At 43.3% G+C, this 19,375-nt stretch overlaps 1 protein-coding gene across 1 annotated transcript in view; it reads right to left on the bottom strand.

Annotated features, from left to right (window-relative positions):
• Positions 1-19,375, bottom strand: part of LOC121195426 (netrin receptor UNC5D-like) — a 131,347-nt gene that overhangs the window by 982 nt on the left and 110,990 nt on the right. Inside the window, exons 7-17 of the mRNA XM_041058883.1 lie at positions 18,357-18,521; positions 18,022-18,054; positions 16,175-16,360; positions 14,141-14,290; positions 13,200-13,418; positions 12,167-12,251; positions 7,938-8,109; positions 4,851-5,081; positions 3,034-3,183; positions 1,427-1,591; positions 993-1,171 (exon numbers count right to left, since the gene is read on the bottom strand). Coding sequence (XP_040914817.1) covers positions 993-1,171; positions 1,427-1,591; positions 3,034-3,183; positions 4,851-5,081; positions 7,938-8,109; positions 12,167-12,251; positions 13,200-13,418; positions 14,141-14,290; positions 16,175-16,360; positions 18,022-18,054; positions 18,357-18,521 — 1,735 coding nt within the window. The remainder of the gene's footprint in view (positions 1-992; positions 1,172-1,426; positions 1,592-3,033; positions 3,184-4,850; positions 5,082-7,937; positions 8,110-12,166; positions 12,252-13,199; positions 13,419-14,140; positions 14,291-16,174; positions 16,361-18,021; positions 18,055-18,356; positions 18,522-19,375) is intronic.

Below are 19,375 nucleotides of genomic sequence, written 5' to 3'. Positions count from 1 at the left end.
CTCCCCGCTTTCCTTTCCTAGCCCACTTTCCCTCCTCAGTGTGATAATGTTCCCACACGTTCAGAGAAATAATTACAAAAATCAGCTTAACTAGGTAGAGACATTCCCATTACATGCTTCTTGGTGTGTTCGACTGGGCTGAAAAAGCTCTGAAATCCTCTCCCATTCCTCAGTCACAGATGTCTCTTTTCAGACTCGGTTTAAGCAAAATTTCTTTAATCACATAGTTTCTGTCACAGTTTCTTAGTTAACTTTTCCCTCTCATGTTTCTCCAACTGGCGAGACGGAGAGAAGTCTTCATGGCCATGAGCACTTGATTATCGACTTCCCTCCCGAAGCACATATCGAGATCGCCCCATCACCAAACAACCGAAACCTTCCACAGCCCACGCAAATTCTGACCTGGCACGACCTGCGGAGAGCTGAGCCGGGGTTCGAGGATGGAGCGCATGCGGAGATACTGCTAATGAGGAGTGCTTACATGAACACGTTTTCTTGCCAGAGGCTGGCCTGTCAGCAGTTTGAGCCCCACCTTCAGATTTCTGCAAAAACACGGCACCTTCTCTGCAGCTATTCTGACTCTGCTAAAGTTGGCCCTTACATCTCTCTCCCCCCTCTCTCCCTCTCTCTCCCCCTCTCTCTCCTGCTCTGTGCATGTGTTTCTAGATCTATAATGAAATCAGCAATGTGGCGTGTTACTGAAGGCTGGTTGGTGATGGAAGATTAGGGCTGACACGGTGCCTAAATTCCAGATTAAAAATAGTATTCAAAGTGGGAACAGTGTTTACACCAGAATATGCAGCGTTTACACTTCCAAGTCATTATTCATCTATTCTGCATTAACACCTGAACAAAACATACCAGCTGATTCTGTGTGTCTGAGCTTTTGTAACGCACACACACGCCTCAGAAGCAGGCAAACGGCAACTTAAAAAAAAAAAGTGAGAATGAGGGTAAAATGTATGTAGGCATCAGAGTGCTATAATTCATACCTGTCTATGTGGAGCTTTTGAGCCAAGAGCTGCCAGTCCTTCCCTTTGGCATTAGCGGTGTCAAAGGTGGCGCTGATCCGCTGACGGATAGACAGGGGGATTTTAAAGGCTCTTGACCCTGTCTGAGAGGTGATGGTACAGTCCGACTGAGTGAAAAAGGGAACCACTCCTTTTTCATTCTAGTAGCAGGAAAGAAAGAGCGAGGTGTCAGGGTGATACTGATATTGCAGCTTAAAGCACCTCAATATGAAGACAAGGACAAGGACTTATCGAGACAATTTGCAATCCATACATGAAAAGCTCACTGTGAGGCTCATTAAGCAAGCTCTTAAATCAAATCAAGAGTTATTCGGTCTAATAAAAGAACCTATTAACAAGCCGCATGACTGCCCACGCACCGAGAGCACACACGGTGCTCAGCGAGAGCTACTCACCTCCACCACTGACGTATAGACCTGGAGTATCTGCTCCTCGCCCTTGACCTGTCGCACGCTGATCTTGCAGGAGAGCTGAGACGAGGAGTGGCTGTATCGCTCCAAAGAGAAGGCACACTGCAGGGGTCGCTGGTTACTGGCCCACACCTGAGAAAAGGAGAACTCCTGCAGAGCGAGGAGAGACGGAGGGCGGAAGGGGGGAGAGCGATGAAAGCATTAGACAGAGGAGACAACAAACTCATTAAACCCTCGCTAAAGACAAGCCGTTATTTGAATCCTACTTTGCCACCCACTTTGCTGTTTACATGATTAATTAAGACTGAATGAGTGGCCTCTTTAGCCGATCACTGATGTTGCCTAATCACGCAGTTTACCCGTCAGAAAGAACACCAGCAGCCGTTAGAGCCCTTGGGACGTAAATGCATCCCCTTATCCACAGGAAAGAGCCGGAGTCATTCATGCAAAAGAAAGTATAAATGAGACGACATTTTACTAACTGCCGCTCGGGAAAAATTAATTAAGTTACTTTACAGCTTTTGCTTTTGCATTTTACCATACAGTGTGACTAGTTTCACATGCAAACAGTTTGATAAATATTACAGACCTAAGCCCGTGTTATCAGCAGAAATGGTCTATGTAATGACATGAAATCATCCTCTAAAGATTTGTTTTAGTAAAAGATAGAGTCCACAAAACTAAATTCAGACTTCCAAAGGCGTATTTACCACACTGCTGGCTTGTTACGTCTTCTTTTCTGATAACACGAAGCTTGTAAATGCCAGTATGTTAGATCAGGAACTGTAACGTGATTATGGAATTAGGACAGAGATGCCTCAGTTTATCCAGTTTGCATTGCTTTTCCCCCCAAACGAGAAAAACAAAACAGAGCTTTGGAGCGAATGGAATCTAAAAGGCCAATTTTGACTTCCATTACTAACTACTGCGTGACCCAGACAGTGGCGCAGTGACAGCAGGTCAAAAACACTGTTTTACAGATGAGTCATCCTCTCTTCAAGATCCATCAGACAGGAGGATGGCTACTTATAAAAGCCTCCTTCAGGCAACACTAGAGTCTGAGTGAAAGCCTACCGTCATCTTCCCCGTAGGACCCTCACACAGTGGTTCCTCCCTCTCCAAGAAAACCTTGTTGGTATTCTGCAGCCACTATAGTGGCTAATTCTGCTAATAGGATGTCACTGGTGGGATAAACATCACAGGGCAGAGCAGAACATGCAGCATGTAGACCCCTAGGAGGACAGCTATGAGATGTGTGTGTGTGCCTGCCTGGCAGTCATAATTAATTTTGTAAGGGTGTGTGCGTGGGTGGGTGAGATAGCTGGTCATAGTGATCCCCTGCTGTGCCCTTGCTGCTGTCCTTTGGCTTTGATATGACCAAGTCAGAAAGAGGGAAACTGATGGAGGAGAGAGTTTTGATGGAGGAACAGAGGGAGCTGAGAAGATGAAGGTGCACAGCTCTTTTTCAGATCTGTGACCCTGACGAAGTGCTCGGTTTAAATTAGAACTGAGATGCATGTACAGTAAACCTGCTCGCGGCTGCACTTTCCTTTTCTCTAATTGACACCAGCTCACAGTCAGAAACCGCCTACCTGGCAGGTGGTGAAAGGCTTGATGCTCCAGAGTAACTGTGGGACGTCCTGGATGGACACCTGGAGGCTGAAGGTGTTCCCCCTGAACAGCATCACTTTAGGCTCCTCCAGCAGCCGCCCACCCCTGCTGCGCTCGCCCACTGCCACCTCCTGGTAAGGAAAGGTGTGGGTTGTTTTTCAGGAGGCGGGGTGAGGGGTTAGGGAGGTAGAGACATAAGGGACATATATGGTTGATGGATTCACTGTGCCAAGCTAGGACTCAGCTGCAGCACACAGCATTTCATGTACTACAAAATGTTAAATTAAAATTAAAAGCGAAGTGGTGCACTGTGCACCTTTAAGCTTTCAAAATACACACAGACTGATTGGGTCCAAAAAGTTGAACTGTTCAATAGCGGACCCCCGGAGCCACTGCTGCTCACAACAGGAAACCAGACACAAAATGGATCAAAGAACAGCCTGCATGAGCGACAAACCGACACTACTCAGGCGCCGAAATAAGATAAGGAGAGCAGCAGAAACTGTTTGTGAAACATATCGGTTGTACACAAAGACAAGATATAAACAGAGAAAATCAGCCTTTTGTCAGCATCGTCTTTTTTTTTTGGCTTCCTGCCAAGTGATCTCGCAATTTTTCCAGATCTTTGGAGAACAACATATGTGTGAATGTCTTAGTATGCACTTGCATGTTTGTGTTTACATCTTCTGTATCTTGGGGATGCGAGGAGAGGCGGGGGTGTGAGTCATGTATGCATGATGCTTATCTTCTCAGTCACACAGCACAGAGAGAGAGGGGAAATGCAAAGCACACAGACTGGCTTGAACCTGATCGATTCCCTGCGTCAGGCTCACAGGGGAAATTAATTGTCGTATGAAGCACAAACAAAAGTCAACAAAAAAGAACAAATGAACAAATAACCATGTCTGACTGATGGAGAGGTGAAGTGAATTGGCTCTTGGCGCCAACATCCAATTTCTCTTTGTTCACATGCAATTCAACCTCTTGAATGAACACAAGTGAAGCAGGACTTTGGCTTTGTGCGACAACCATCACCACCACTTCAGAAAAGCTGTGTGTGTGTGTGTTTTTAATTAAGAAAGGAAACAAATTACTCTTGCAAAAAGTATTTTTTTTGGCTGCTGAACAAAAAGAGATGTATTTGTGTTTTTCGAGTGAGCCCGCACTGCGAGGAGGAGGGCACACTTTTCTCAAAGCGCCGCTGAAGAGCACCATGATGAACTGGGGCTGCGTCTGAGAATGTTCCTCATTTTAATGCGTTCAAATACTTGTCACATGGAATGCAATGCTGAAACACATTTAATTAACAGAGAGCAAATTAAATTACGCAAAGAAAGGGCAGAGAAGCAACCTTGGAGCATCTGTTGTCTTTGTAATTAAAAGTCCCTCTTTGTCTCCAAGTCATCAAGCATCTCCCAGTGGCAATGTTACTGAACAGCAGATCTTCAGCAGAGCACAGAAAAAAAAACCTCACAACAGCATTTCTTCGAGGCTAAAACAGCAACCATGCCGACCAAGCACTACCATTAAAATTTCCTTTTACACTTATAGCATATTACAAATGAGAATTCTGTTGGAGGAAAATCCACAAAGTGAATATTTTGTAGATTCGAGCAAAATGTCACCAAAATTTTTGACCAATTACCTGCAAAAATAACGACGTTCCAGTTAGCTTCGTTAGCTTCATCTGCACTTTAAGTGGTAATTGTACATGTTTGCATGCTAACACTGCATTCATTCATTCATTCATTCCTGGTTCTTCATCATTCTCCTCTACGTCCTCCCCATTCCCTCGTACCTGAAATGCATGGGGCGTGTCGTCCACACAGTAAACCCTGAGGGTGAAGCCCAGAGAGTTGCTGGTATCCGGACTACCAAACACAGCCAGCCTCAGCCGCTTGGCCACCTCCTGGTTCAGGGGCTCCCCCACCAGGGCGTAGCGACCTGGATGCTCCAGCAACACGTGGCACCTCTGGGCCTCCAGCAGACAGTAGCAGGATGTGCTCTCCTCATCCACAGACATCACTTCCTTTGGAGGGAGGGGTACATCAGGAGAGAGCAGATTTAGTTCTGGTGGGTTTAACACATACGCTGAGCCAATAGCAGTTAGGATTAGTTCATTATTGAAATGCTGCCTTGCTGATGATTTTTGATTTTTGGTTTTGAGGATTCAGCACCCAGCTATACACAGAGGAGCTGCGCTTGCTGATTCACGATAATTAACATTTCAATTACAGTCAAGAATTTTCTTGCAGAGGGAGGAAGAGGCTTTAATTCAACCATCAGCCTGTGATACGTGAGCAACAGTCCTCACATAGTGCAAATTTAATTGATCAGGAAAGATTTCTCACTCTATGCATTATTACCTATGGAAAACAGACAGTTTTTTTTTAAATGGCAATGCAGTTTTCTAACAACCCGTGAAAGCCATGGACCCAGCATTTAAAGTGACCGTGTTGTTGTTAGGGATGTTATTAAGACACTTCACAGACAGTGAACTGGAAATTTTCCCTCATACACAGAATCAGATAGGATCAGGAACTGAGCAAAGTTGAACGAGGGCCAAATGAATAATGACACATCTCACTAAACAGATCGGGATACAGTACCACTGACAAAATGTATTAGCGGGGTGCGGCGGTATCCAATGGCCAATTGCTCCTCATCTCGTGCTCAATCCGCCCTAAATCACCTATGAAACATAACTGTGACCCACAGGTCCCCTCTGCATATGGCCTGGTTGAATGAATATAAAGCAATGCAGGGTAATTTAGTGGCCCACAGCTTCCTAAAGCTGCCCCATTAACGCTGCAGCAGACATGAAGGATCTCCATGACATAGCTCATCCCCGCCAGGCAGCCGGGGAGAAATGATGGAGTCAAACTCTAGCAGTACAAAAGTGCAAGCTTTAATGGGAATGGCACTGAGAGGCAGACGGAGCAAGGGAGGGGAGGGGGGGGAGAGAGAGAGAGAGGAAAGGAAAGAGAGGAAGACAGAGGGGGAGAGAGACCTCCATCTCCCATTATATCACTAATTCCAGAGATTAGGGTTTGAGTAAGCATCCGTCCTGAGATAAAGGGCTCATTATTTCACGGTGACAGAGACGGGTCACACTGTAGCATTTTCTTGGAGAACATCTCTTCCTCTTTTCCCTGAGCCCATCTGTAACGTTCTCTCTCTCTCTCTCTCTCTCTCTCTCTCCTCCTTCTCCGCTGACTCTCTCTGATATTCTCTCCTTTCCGATGGCACATAGCTCCCATCAGTGATGAGTCTTCTGATAGCTCCCTTTTGTGCAACACGTCTGCTGGCAAATTACATCTGTGTAAATGTCACACGGAGTGAAAGGACCAGGCTGGAAGAGAGCCACAGGCCTTCCAAGGTCACGCAGGCATAGTGCCACTGGGGTCACTCTCCCTTGAAGAGGTCCCCAAAGCTTTTTGATGAGGTTAGTTAAACATTAAAAGAACATCTCAGAAATGTCTACCCTGCTGAAAAGACACAATGAAATGGATAGCGGGTGTTTGGATTGAAGTTCTCTGTGAGACCGTGACGTAACTCCACAGGGCAGAGTTGAAGGACTTTTCAGAGGTGTTATTTTTTTACTGAAAGAGGTGGATATGAGAGAGAGAGAGGAAAAAAAACATCTCACAGCAGCAATCACAGAGATAGCACTATAATGCATTTTGAGGAATAAAGTGTTAAATCTTTTAAAAAGCACACTTGGCAGTTTTTATCTGTTTTTGACCTCACGCTGAGGTATCAGACTGGAGTAGGCACTTTAACATTTTAGCAGTTTTTATTGAAATCTGTCTGTGTGCAAATTTCATTTTCAAAAAAAAAAAAAGGTAAATGGCTGGTGCAGGAAGATAATTTTAAGTAGAACTTTCATCGATTAAAAACCTTTTTACGACCAACTCTTGTAGATGAATAACCATTATTTCTCTGTTTTAGTCATGACGTGTAGGAACAGTTTTTGTGTATTTCATCTCTGGCTAGAACGCTCCCTGTTGCAAGTGAAGAGCGATTTCTTGCCCTTTGATACCGGGGATTTCCAAAACGGTTTTCTAATAAAGATGAAAATAATAATAGCTGAATCTATCTGACGGATATTATTTTCTGAGATTCACATAAATCCAGATTCAAAGCTTAAATATTCATCTCTCTGACAGTCACAGTCATAATGGGCCCAGAATGGTAATTATTTTCAGAAATAACTGAGATGATACATGTTCTCTTGTGCCTGTATGTCGAGTATATGTATATCTGTATATCTGTAGGTGTTCGAGTTAAAAAAAAAACCAATGGAACCATAAATGTTATTTTTCAGTGTAAAGCATTTTAATATTTCTGGTGCAGTTTGCTATATAACAGAAAACCAAAACAAAAAAAGCCCATGTCACTACATAACCATTTTCAATGATTATAGATGCTTGTGCATGTTTCTCCTCGTGATGTAAATTTTGCTTGTTGTGTTAAAATTTTTTTGAACAACCGCCATTTAGAAGTCCCAGATTTGTGAAAGGACTAATACTTTGAAATACCATTGTCATTAAAGTGGAAAAGGAATGAATGTTTCAGTGACTATTAGCCGTCATTTGCATTTGGTCTGACATTTCTTTTGGATGTATGACAGCATGAGGTAGAGCTTGAAAGGCTGAATTTTATGCAGAATGATGAATCTGAGCTGGCAACCCTGAAATCGGCTCCATGCTCGCATGACTACACTGCAGGATGAAAATTTTCATCAAAGTAAGTCGTAGCAGTTTATCAGATCATATTGATATTCCGGCTGCTGGTGAAAGTTGTGTGTTTGCACTTTTCAACATTCTGACTTATATTAGAGCAAAATCTGAGTACCAGCAGAAGTTGTAGAGAAAGTGCTCACCTCCCACTTGTTGTCCTGCATTTGTCTCTTTAGCCGTATAGTCCAATTATTAGCAGAAACCTCCCCACAATGGGCTATGGTCATGGCTATAGGACAGGACAGGTCCAGGCCTGGTGGTCCATACGTGACTGCAGGGCTCAAAAAGATCTCTGGCCCGTCCTCGGACAAAGTGCTGCACACAGAGGTAAAGGCACAAATTAAAACAACAGACATCATGATATCCCAAACATTCAGGATAAAATTAAGTCTCTTTTTTCTCTCTGCACTCTTGAACAGCACCAAAAAAAAAAATCATTGAGTTTAAGAAGTATATAAACATGAGAACGAGAAACTAACTGCTAATGAATCACTGCTTAATCAAGCATTCAGATAGCAGAGTGTGACCCTTGCCTGTGAACAAAGAAAACTCAAATCCTCGGACACTCATAATGAATCAATCCCTGACTAGCTGACACACACAGACACACAGATAGAGGAAGATTAAAGCACCAAGACTAATGGACAGTGGGGCTGGAGAGGACAGGCTTTAGCACACAGCGTGTAAGCTTCGTGGGTCGATGGAGCTTATGAAGCCTGCTCTGGCCAGCCTGGTGACAGATTAGCTGGGCCAAGCTGCTCTTGGCCAGGGGCCCAATCTTGGCTGGAAGCCCTGAAGACTGAGAGCAATCGATGGGACCACCATCAGTCATGCAGCTGGCCTGGCTGGACACCTCACATACACAGGACACGATATCGGTGCTGTTGTCGCTGGAGCAGCATGGATATTTCTCAACATCATTAATGCAGCTGCAGTGGGCACAAACCCTGACACGCAGGCACAGAGGCAGCACAAATGTGCAAAGCATGTGCACACACCGACACATGGTCATGTACACAAATATAGGAAAACAGAGTCAAAATTAGTGAGACATTGAAATTATAATCTCTATATCTATCTGTGTCCCAGTTCCATACCACATACTAATAGTAAGCAGGATTTTAGTATGTGGTTTGTTCACAGCGGAAAATTGATTAAATTAAATCTGCTCAACAAACTGAGGACTGGGAAAGCTCGGAGAGAGTCTCAGAAAACAAACAAATAAAAATACATTAAATCTGTCTAAAAACAAAAAAACATCACAGTTTCCTCGAGCCAAAGGTGACGTCTACAGATGCTTTGTTTTGGCCAACCATCAGTACAAAGCCCAAAGACATTCAGATAATGGATGGATACCAGCAAAAACAGCAAATCTAACACCTGAGAAGCTGGAACCAGAAATATTTGGATTTTGTTTTTGGACAAATGACTGAAACAGTCGATGGATTATCAAAATAGCTGCAAAAATTTCTTGCGATCACCTGATCATTTAAATGAGTAATATTCAGCATTCTAATGAGACACAGGTACTGCTCATCTGGTAATCAAAGTAGGGGCACCTCCCTCTTTCACTTCAGTCGAGTTCAAAAACAAGTAGACACAACGGCAGCGGAGCAGTTGTTGGATAAGACAGAGCTGGGACGGTGAGGGGTGATCTATAATTGTATGTGTGCATGTGTGTGAGCGTGCTGAGAGTGTAGCGATCCCATGTGGCACACTGTGTGGCTGAGGTTGTTTGGCTCCTGTTGTTTTAACAGTTTCTGGTGCTGAGTTCTGTGTGAAACTTTATTCTTCATTATGCTGTTAACAATCAACACTAAAAAATTAAAGGAGGTTATGATCTGCTGTCTAAAAATAAAGTCACACATCCAGACAGCGCCGTGGCCCTGCAGCTGCACTTTTGTGCTAATCAGCCCCAGGCTCAGAGGAAACCAAGGTTACCTGCTGCTGAGACTATGGTAATTAGCCAGATTGCCCGTGAGCAAAGATTAAAGATGGTTATTTAGCATCTCTGATTGTGGTTATGAGAACAAAGAAATATCACTCCAGGATGATGGTTAAAGTGTAGATAGTAGATTGGGGTTATTAGTTAAGTCTTGTCTCTTAAGTGCAGTCCAAACAACAGTATCCACAACTGTAAAATTAAAATTTCAAAATTCCTCATTAGTGTTTGACAGACTGTCCTTCAGGGAATTTTAGAACTAAATTCATATTTTTAGTTAAAGGATCAGTTCCCCAAATCAGAACTGACCCTAAATAAAAACAGAACTCAACCGGGACCAAGCAGATTTGTGTGATTAGATCTACGGGAGGTGAATGCAATATCACAGCAATGAAAAATGACATTAAAATATTCCTCTTTCCTGAAACAGAGTCTCTGATACTCTGGATATTATCCATAGAACACAATCTTAACAGCGTTGGTACCACAGCACCTTCTACTGAAGAAATAGCACCAGTGAAAACATTTATTACTAAATTGTCCGTTGATAATACTCAACATCCCCAGACATTGTAAAGTCTATAGGTACTGTTTGCACTTTGTTTTAGCCAGGTGGCCAATTAAAAAAGGAGACGTACAAAGTAGGTGACTTTCTAGTGAACTTAATGGAGCAACCGGCTGCTAAAGAACAATTTCCTCGGCACGATGGTGGAAACGAACACAGAGCTCAAAGGAGAGCGAACACTGGACTTACTACGCATTCATTACAAGGACACTAAGGCAATTTTTCATGTTAATTAAGGCAGACTTGAAGGTACATTTTAGGATGAATTGAATTTTGGGGGTTCAAGTGGCTTAGTAAAGCATTAGTACAAAGTAAAGTTGGTCAACTCGCTAAAAGAACAGAACAAATACAATGACATCAAAAACAACCACCAGTCATATGTTCCAAGGAGACCCAGTCTTCAGCAGGTATGACTGACACTACAGAGTAGTAGTTGCCTCTCTGTGAAAAATGCTCCAAAAAATGAGGACGACACTGCAGAAATCATTCACGCAAACTTATGTGAGTCACATCATATCAGCCTTATTTTGTCATACACTACGTCTTTGTCCTTGGACTGCCCACTGTCCCCTGCTGAGCTGGAAAAGATCACACACAAAACAACCTTGTAAAGCTGGACGAAAGCTCTTGTGAACACCTGAAACCGAGCCAGAGCTGATCGATTCCTATTCTTTGCAGAGGAAAGCATCGTCTTATGTAGATGGCCGAGGTTTGAATGGGAAGAAAGGATCCAATTTCTCCCCTGGACTCTGCGGCTGTCAGAAGATAGGCTTTGACTGACAGCTCAGCGGTGCACGGCTCCTGCAGCTTCTTAAACGACAGCCAGAGAAGTAAACAGCATCAGGCTTATCAGAGCAAAGCAGGAGCCTGGAGGGCAGCAGCCTGGCTGAAATGGTGAGACTTTAGGCAGGGGAGTGTACAGCCAGCCCTCTAACTGGGCTCTGCGCTGCAACCTATGTGTGACCTTTGATCTCTATCTTTACCCAGATGACCATGGCACTTAATGGGCAGGTGGAGGTGAGGTGAGGTGACAGCTGAATTTCAGATGGTGCTAAGTGTCACTTTTGATTCTCTCTTGGCCGTAGAAATGGAGTTTCACTGAGAAGCACAGGCGGTTAGCCGTGTTGTTAGGGTGATATCTTGCCAGCAGGATTTCACACAGACATACTGACACGTTGAGACTGCGCACTACAAATCAAGTACATGTCCAAAAACTGATTTCTGGCTGTCAGACAGCTTTTGAGGCTCTGTTGCAAACAAGTCAAAGGTATTAGGCTCCTTCTCAATCGGTTCTTATCTATCATTCCATTTTCTCCTTGAGTAATGGCTTTGTGAAAAACCTCGATGGCAGAGTTACAGAAACAGACTCCTGCTGGCAGCCAACGGTCACCTAAACTTTGCGGCAGATCACATTCCATCAAACTAAAAACCAAATCAATTTCACCTATCATCGGGACTCTTTGGAGTTCACAATGTTCACCACTCTAACCAGTCATGATGGAAGGAGATACTGTCAGTTATGTCTGCAAACACAAAACAGGCCACCAGAGTCATGGAGTGCATCTTCCTCTGCTGAAATAGCCGCTTAAGGCAGTAATGCTACCTGTCTGCAGCTGCCGATGTATTTATGACACATCATGTCCTCCCCTGATGTCTCTGCAAGAAGAGCAAGGACCCCGTGCTGGGTGGGAATATGTCTGCATTTGTGTGCATCTGTACAGTACACGTACACGCACACTTTCCATATGAGAGGACCTGTGTGTTTCAGGCGGGAAGAAGCACGAGAGATGCTGTGCAGCGGGTGTAAAGATTAAAAGAGAGCGGCCTAAGAAGCGGACTGCACCACCACAGTGAGGGTCCCTCACCTGCTGTCCTCCTGGTTGATGATCATGTACATTTCCCAGGTAGTGCCTTCTGCGATCCCCCCATGGGGCACCAGCAGGCTGATACCTGCAGAGAAGGAGGTATGCAAAAACTGATCAACACACAGCCAGACATGCACACACACACACACACACACACACACACACACACACACACACACACACACACACACACACACACACACACACACACGACACACACACACACCTGCTCGAATGTCAGGTCTCTTTACTGAAGGTGACAGCCAGAGAGGTGATGGCCCCAGAAAAAGGTGACGGAGGCAAGTCCTGAGGGCCTTGTGAATCAATGCTGCCAGCAGTCTCTTTGTCACAAACACACACACACCTACCTACCTACACACACACACACACACAAACTGTCTCTATCTTAGACACACACAGACATACACAAACACAATATTCTACAATGTGATAAACAATTACTGCCAATCTACGCTGCAGTAGATAAAGCCCCTCAAGGGACAGGATGATGAATGTAGGCCACGAGAAGGCGCTGCCTGAATAATGTGCCTGACTGAGCATCGCTGGTTTACTTTACAGAGACCTGTCAATGTTTTCTTCATCGTGTACAGTATGTGTTTTAAAATGATAAAACTGAAATCCGGAATATTTTTCAAATGAATGTTTCCTGTGAAACGCTCCAAACTCAAACTATTTTCTGTGGTCAGAAACACTTTGCATGGGTTTGTCAGGACCCACTGGTCGGTTAAAAATGCCAATGCTGTCTAACTTCATCACTTCAGTAAATAATATATTCATGTTCATGTTACTTGGTCGATCGATGACATTTTCACATTTTTCGCTGCAGACTAACTCTGACAAGGTCAAACAACTTCAAAATGCAATACTGGATGCTCCGGTTCATCCCTGCTGTGGTTTCATAGTGTGGTAAGTTATAGATTTCAGCTTCTGTGCGGTTTATAGGTTTTTTTTCATTGTAGAAATTTCAGCTTTGACACAGGAACATATTAAATGAAAATTGCCGTGGGCTCACCTGTGTTAGGAACCACCAGCCTGCCTCCAGCATGACCAAACACTGCAGTTGCTTTGTGGAAAGGCCTGCTGGGAGTCAGCGAGACCTGCGGAGTGAAGAGGTTTTTGCCTCTTCTTCCCAGCGTCGTCCCCATCGCAACTCCTCTGTAGTCTGGAGCAAGGCCCCTTGGAAATGTCTGAGGGTGGGACATGACATGGTACTCTGCCCTTTCTGCCACCCCTGGAGAGGCAGGGAAACAAAGGTGACTTTGTTGCAGTAGCACAAACTCAGATCATAAACTTTAGACCAAAGAGAAAATACAGCAATGCAGCACCACTGTGAACAGCACAGATACATGCCACAGAATAATTTCTTGATCATCACACTTAACGTGGCACTTGGACTAACTACCTCTACATGGCAACTCAAGAAAATGCAGTTTCTTTGTTTCCATTTTGTTCTACATGGATCATCCACTGGTGATCCTGCTAACTGTAACCTCATGAGCTGTCAGTAACAGTTGTCACTTCAGCCGCAAAAACTGGAGGTCACCGGGCTAGAAATGAGGAGCCTGTTTTTGTCTCTTTGAATTCAGTGACCCATTGTTTTCATTAATCACTATCGTTCATTTCTGAGTTGTACGTCTGCCACTGGTGCTGGTGTAAAGTAAGTAAAGTAAGAGCCATGTGAGAGTAAAACACTTAACAGGTGCGGCAGCAGTAACTAAGGGGGGATATGGTTTAGCCCGTGGTCAATTTCTGATGACCTCCAAGGTCATGACCATTTTTTCTTTGTATGAAAGCTTTCCTAGAGATCGCCTGAGGAGAAAAACAAGTTCAAAACCAGATGGATTATCCTTCTGACTGCAACTGCACAGCTGTACGCTACTCTGTAACCGCAGCCCTTCTGTAAGTGGTTGACTCCCACAGACACGGGCTTTCATAACAGTTTTATTTTCTGACCTTTGACCTTGAGATCAGGTAACGGGTCGAGGAGTGAGCGCTCGGCCATCAGCTCCTTGTCAATGGAGTCCTGAAAACACATGGGGCTGGTGTAGGTACGCGACACGGTCAGATCAGGTTGCATGGATGAATTAATAAGCAGGGGGTTCGCTGAAAAACGGAGAGAGGAGAAAAAGCAAATTACTGTCATGTTATCATTTATTGTCATTAGACAAGTAACAATCACAGTGACACCTCAAAGTAAACTGCCACTAACAACAACAATAAACCTAACGAGTATGTCGTTGCTATAATGTCATCACCATGGAAACAAGAATGGGACACACTTTACTGTATGAAGTCAAAATGAAGTGACAAAATGGCAAATAATAATGGCGGGGGTGCAGTAATATGCTTTAATTTTATGTCAGTGGTTTAAAGAAATTATTGGTGAAAAACCAGAAATATTGCCAATTATAGTAAGAATTTACTGGCTGAATATTTATGGATTTCTTTACATTTTGATGTCCAGTGTTTGCAGGCAGGGGCGGGGGCTGATGCTGTAGCCACAGTCGGGGGGGTTTGGCTGTTTTAGCCCCTCTATCGGGGGGAACAGGGACCAAGATTAAAGCTTTCCCTGCCTCCTGCTGTGTTATCAAAATGAACTTTATTATGCCCTGCTGAGAGCTGTTGCTGTGGCGACCCATAATGCCAGCCTTGTAAAAATATGCCTCAATCTGTGGGGCAAAACATGCCACGCTTCTGGGCTCTGATGTTTTGGTGTTTGGAGACACGGGACCCACAAACGCTCCATTTGGTGCCCCAGTGAAAAAAACACACACAGAAACACTAATGAATTACATTTTTAATTTTGAACTCATGAATGATTAATCGAACATTTGTTGCATGTAGGACTGAACCAAAACAGCGTTTAATGCCACAGACTAACACACTGTCCTGATGAGAGTCCACATTTTGCTTAGTTAGTTACGGTGCAAGTAAATAAGGTCTCGCATCTGTAACAGCTGATGAGAAGGCTTACTGATGTTTGCAATAAAGCAACACACACATGGTGTGCTTTACACACTGAGCTTTATGCTGTATGTTATGGCACATTTAATGCACTACAGCACACAGAGCAAGAATCTACAGAAGGCTCAAGTAAACAAATCGAAAAATTAAATCCAGTCATCCTGGCCCCTAAAGTATTTTAATAATTGATGTAGCTATATCACAATACAAAGAAATGTATGCATAATTCATATATATACATAAAAATACAAAACTGTATGGTATGCTTGCATGTTCTCTTGTTTAAATTACATCCAATTACATTATTTGGAAGTACATTCACAGTATTTCAATACAAATTAAGTACAATAGAACCAGAAGCAGATCTCGTATATTCTGCATCTGTATGTGAGAATAGCTCTGAGAATGACACTTCATTTATATTATAATGTCATCTCACTGTACTGCCAGGCATAACTGCAGACTTCATTTGATTTCCTAGGTTTTTGTTTTTTTTTAGGGTCTTTTGAAGCTCAAACATCAAACTAATTTAAACTGTGTTTGCAATTTCAGTCATAAAGCTACATTACATTTTGCTGTTTCATAAAAATTAAAACAAATCTTCTTATTTAATTTATGATAACCATACTGCACAAACTTAAATGCATATGAAAACATAAATTTAAATGGGATGACGGCAGAGTTTGTACTGGGTTAAATTACAGGAGCTATTACAGGAGAAATTCCTGTAACGATCACGTAGCAGCAGGAATGATAGTTGCATTTCAGCTCCGCTCTCTAATTTATGGGGTGCAATTATGCACGAGTTAAACAGCGTGCATTTCTTAATCAATTAATTAAATCATCCAACATGACACCAGACTCTTGGCAAATTAACCACACAACTTGCTGCACTTTTCTTCAAATCACTACTCTGCATATTTGCAATGTATTCAAAGAAACATGGAGGCTGTCCTCCTCAGGATGTTCGAACACAGAACACACTCTGTGATTTCAACCACCACCCTTTTGTCTTTGGCTCACCTTGACGAGAAGTCTTAAAGCTGAAGGACTGGAAGCCGCCGGTGAGGGCGGAGGAGTCGATGACATCAACGCCGTACTCACTCTGGCTTCTTCGATAAAGAGTGACGGCGATGATCAGCAGCACCACTGTCACCACCCCTGCAGCGAGGCCTGAATACAGGGCCACGTCGCTGCTGTTCTCCACACCTTGGAAAGTTAGAGTGAGTAAGAGAGAGAAGCACATTTTTTAGTGACTTTTTGCTGCTGCTTTCTAAGTCTACTCTGTTTAATTAGGAAGCATTTCCTCCCAAAATAAAATCTGTGTTGCTCAGGAATATCAGCTGAATTAAAGTTGTGAAAGTCTTTTATAGGAGGCAAGTCTACCTTGGTTTCAAACTACTTTAGCGCCTTTTTTGTTTTGCCTCCTGATGCACAGCTTCATTGTTCCATCCTGGAGTGTTAAAGCTACTAATGAGGAACCTCGGAAGGAAGGCGATTATAATCAACCCACTACCTGACTGTCATTTCAAACACTGCTTAGTTCTGGTGTTGGAGGCACTCTGCGTTCCACTGGGATAATGTGACAAAACCAATTCATTAAATTAGCTCATCGGCGATGATTATGCTCTATCTGGTCCCACCAGTACTGCAGCGTCCAACTCCACAAAGAAAAAGAATGAGTGGGAAATAAAGGGGCTGCTAGCTTGTTCTTGAAAGATAATGAGATCTGTGCTGAAACAGGACATGCTGAGAAATCCTCTAAGTAACCTGAAGCTCAAATGAGGAGAAATTGACAAAATATGCAAAGCGGCATTAACAGCTACAGTAGCGGGTTAATTGAGGGCTTGGGAAGTTTTGGCAGCCTGGCTTCATCCCCCCCCCCCCCACCCCCCGTCCTGTTTCTGACAAACAAAAATACACAACTGTGTTAAAGGACGAGTAAGGAGAACATGTGCCTGTAGCTTGGTAGGTATCAAAATGATTTCTCACTGCACAAACTACGTAGCAGTAATCAACACATAAATGGCCCATTACCCAACACAGAGATTATGCATAAAGCAATGAATATACAGTGGCAAACCACAGGCTGCTTGGCTTGAAATGCTGTACTGGATGTAGCAAAAATAATAGTATTATTTAAAGTGCATTGGTGCATAAGGAAAACTGAGGTAATAACAGTAAAGCCGGGAGAAGCTGATCCAGTCGATAGAATTGATCATCATCCACAACATAACCGTGTACCACAGAATGTATTTTAACAATACAGTCGTAAATGGTGTTGTACTTCAGTTACCATTAAGACCATTAACAGCACGAAATGGAGAGAAAGTGACATGATCCAACGTACAGTATGCCATTACACCAGTGTGAGTGAGAATGGATGCAAAGGGTGGAAAAAAACACTCACTAACCGTCGCAATCTTCTGCCTAAACGATTCAGCGACAGTTAGAAAACGACCACGAGTCAGAAGTGTCTATTCAACGGCACAAAAATCGCAACCGGCCTGGAAATTGGATGCTTTTAACCGAAATTCGTTTCTTTTCTCATCTGCTAAAATACATTCTTGCAATGTAGTGAAATATTACTTGTATTTTCCACTCAACATCCATGCACGATGCATGCTACCTGTCTGTCAGGACATCAATATCTGAACTAACTGTGGCTATTTTAAGTATGGGTGAATTCACAGTGAGTCATACAGAGTGTGTTATTTTTCCTGAACCACACCTGTCAGAGGGATTTGTTCCTCTTATACCGTGGCTACTTGCCACCCATTAAAATCTACTGTACGTATGATTTATTCTGAGGGTAAAATCACAAACAGTACAAGATAACAGTAAGAAATGGAAGCTGAGGAGAAACTCACCCTGTGGCTTAGCATCATGTAGCAACTTTCGATCTGCAAAGACAGAGAAACATCAGAGTTCGACGGTTTCTCCATGACCTTTCTGAATACTACAAGTGTTTGTTTATTTAATTACCACTTGTGTATGCATCCATGCCTGTGCACACTGCGTGCTATGTATGTGGACTGGAGTGGATGAATAATGAAGATAAATGAGGGTGCTGGTAATGAGCATGATTATAATGACGACCACGATCTAGCCCACACTGCCAAAATGGGACACTGGACAATGAGAGTGACAGTAATGATGCTAAACTATCCTTTTATCAGTGGAGAGGGGTGGTGATGTTACCCACTCTGTGTGCAGAGGCCGCCCGTGCAGTTGTCTGTCGCCAGCGCCACCCCGTCACACAGCCGTCCTCCATGTTTGGGCTCTGGAGCCGTACACTCTCTGCTGCGCTGCCTCTCGCAGTCTGAACTACACAGTGACCACTCGCTCCACTCTCCCCAGCTGCCATCAACTGAGGGATCAGATGCAAAAGCAAGCGTTCGTGAATACAACGATGCATATACATAGATTTGAGTACAATTCCTTCATTTACTGAGGGCTACATACACATGCGTGAACAAACACACTCAAACAAGTGAATCACAAAGAATAAAGAAGAAAATATACAGAAAATTAAAACTAAAACAATTTATTTTCACTGCTGTGATTTTTCTTCAAAAATCCAACTATCAATCCTCAGCTGATTCATTTAATAGTTCTCTGAAACTTAATTAGAAAACACTTTCAAGGTAATGGCTGCACTACTAACTTTACAAAAACATTTTCTTCCATCTGGGAGCCAAAATACTGGCCTGCCTCGCTGACTTGGAGCATAAAGACACTCTGCTTATGCCATACTCCATCAAGTCTCCTTTCCACCTCCAAATGCTCTAAGAGTTCCCTTCTTCCTGCTAATCTAAACGCAAATGCACTCTGTTTATGTTCAAACTCAGATGCAGAGAAAGAATCCTTCAGAAGCAGGCTGTTGGCAAAGAGGAGATAATGTTTGGAGGAGTGCACTGCCTTCCCCTGATAACTTTTTTTCTTAAACCTGATGAGCATTTTCCTTTATACTGGTGCAGTGGTTGAAATAATAAATTTGGCCTTGTCTAGAAAAAACACTTGGGCAGAGCAGATTACACGGCAGTGTAATCGGCAACTGGAACTGCTGCTCTGCTCTTCCTCTCACAACCTAAGCTTCTCCTGTTTGTTTCTCACTCTCGGGTTCTCAGATTTTTCCACATCTCTCTCTCTTTCCCTTACATTTTCTCTTCACTGGCTTTTTTTTTTTTAGGTCTACTGCATTAGATTTCAGATACACACCAC

Source organism: Toxotes jaculatrix, chromosome 16, assembly GCF_017976425.1.
Source record: "Toxotes jaculatrix isolate fToxJac2 chromosome 16, fToxJac2.pri, whole genome shotgun sequence".
NCBI lineage: Eukaryota > Metazoa > Chordata > Actinopteri > Toxotidae > Toxotes > Toxotes jaculatrix.
Note: the sequence above shows the minus strand (reverse complement) of the source record. Positions and strands in the feature narration are given on the sequence as shown.